The sequence below is a fragment of the Nestor notabilis genome, unplaced genomic scaffold, assembly GCF_000696875.1.
Source record: "Nestor notabilis isolate BGI_N333 unplaced genomic scaffold, ASM69687v1 scaffold28028, whole genome shotgun sequence".
Classification (NCBI taxonomy): Eukaryota; Metazoa; Chordata; class Aves; order Psittaciformes; family Psittacidae; genus Nestor; species Nestor notabilis.
Window position 1 is genome coordinate 3,637 of NW_009941083.1, and position 352 is coordinate 3,988.

Sequence of the window (352 nt, forward strand, 5' to 3'; positions counted from 1 at the left end):
AGCCCCCCTCCGGCTTCGATCCTGCTCTCAGTCAGTTGCAGGGGGTGATGTGTCCCCCCCCAAATCTAGTCCTGCAGCAGCGGGTAAAGCTTGGCACAAGCAGAGCATCTCCAAATATCCCCGTGGGCACCTGGATGCCAAAGGAGCCCCAGTCCCTGACAACCCCAGGGGGTCAGGCTGTAATTGAGGTCCTCTCTCCTCCCTCCACAGCTTTGCCCGGCGCCTCCATAAGACGGTGCGGAAGCTGCTGCCGGATTGCGAGATCCGCTTCGTGAGGTCGGAGGATGGGAGCGGCAAAGGGGCCGCCATGGTGACGGCCGTGGCCTACAGACTGGCTGGCCGGGCACAAGCG

At 63.4% G+C, this 352-nt stretch overlaps 1 protein-coding gene across 1 annotated transcript in view; it reads left to right on the plus strand.

The window, feature by feature from the left end:
- The window catches only part of LOC104410516 (hexokinase-2), a gene marked incomplete at both ends in the record, with an annotated part of 7,015 nt that overhangs the window by 2,962 nt on the left and 3,701 nt on the right, over positions 1–352 (plus strand). Inside the window, one exon of the mRNA XM_010020698.1 lies at positions 211–352. This exon is cut by the window's right edge and continues 154 nt beyond it. Coding sequence (XP_010019000.1) covers positions 211–352 — 142 coding nt within the window. The remainder of the gene's footprint in view (positions 1–210) is intronic.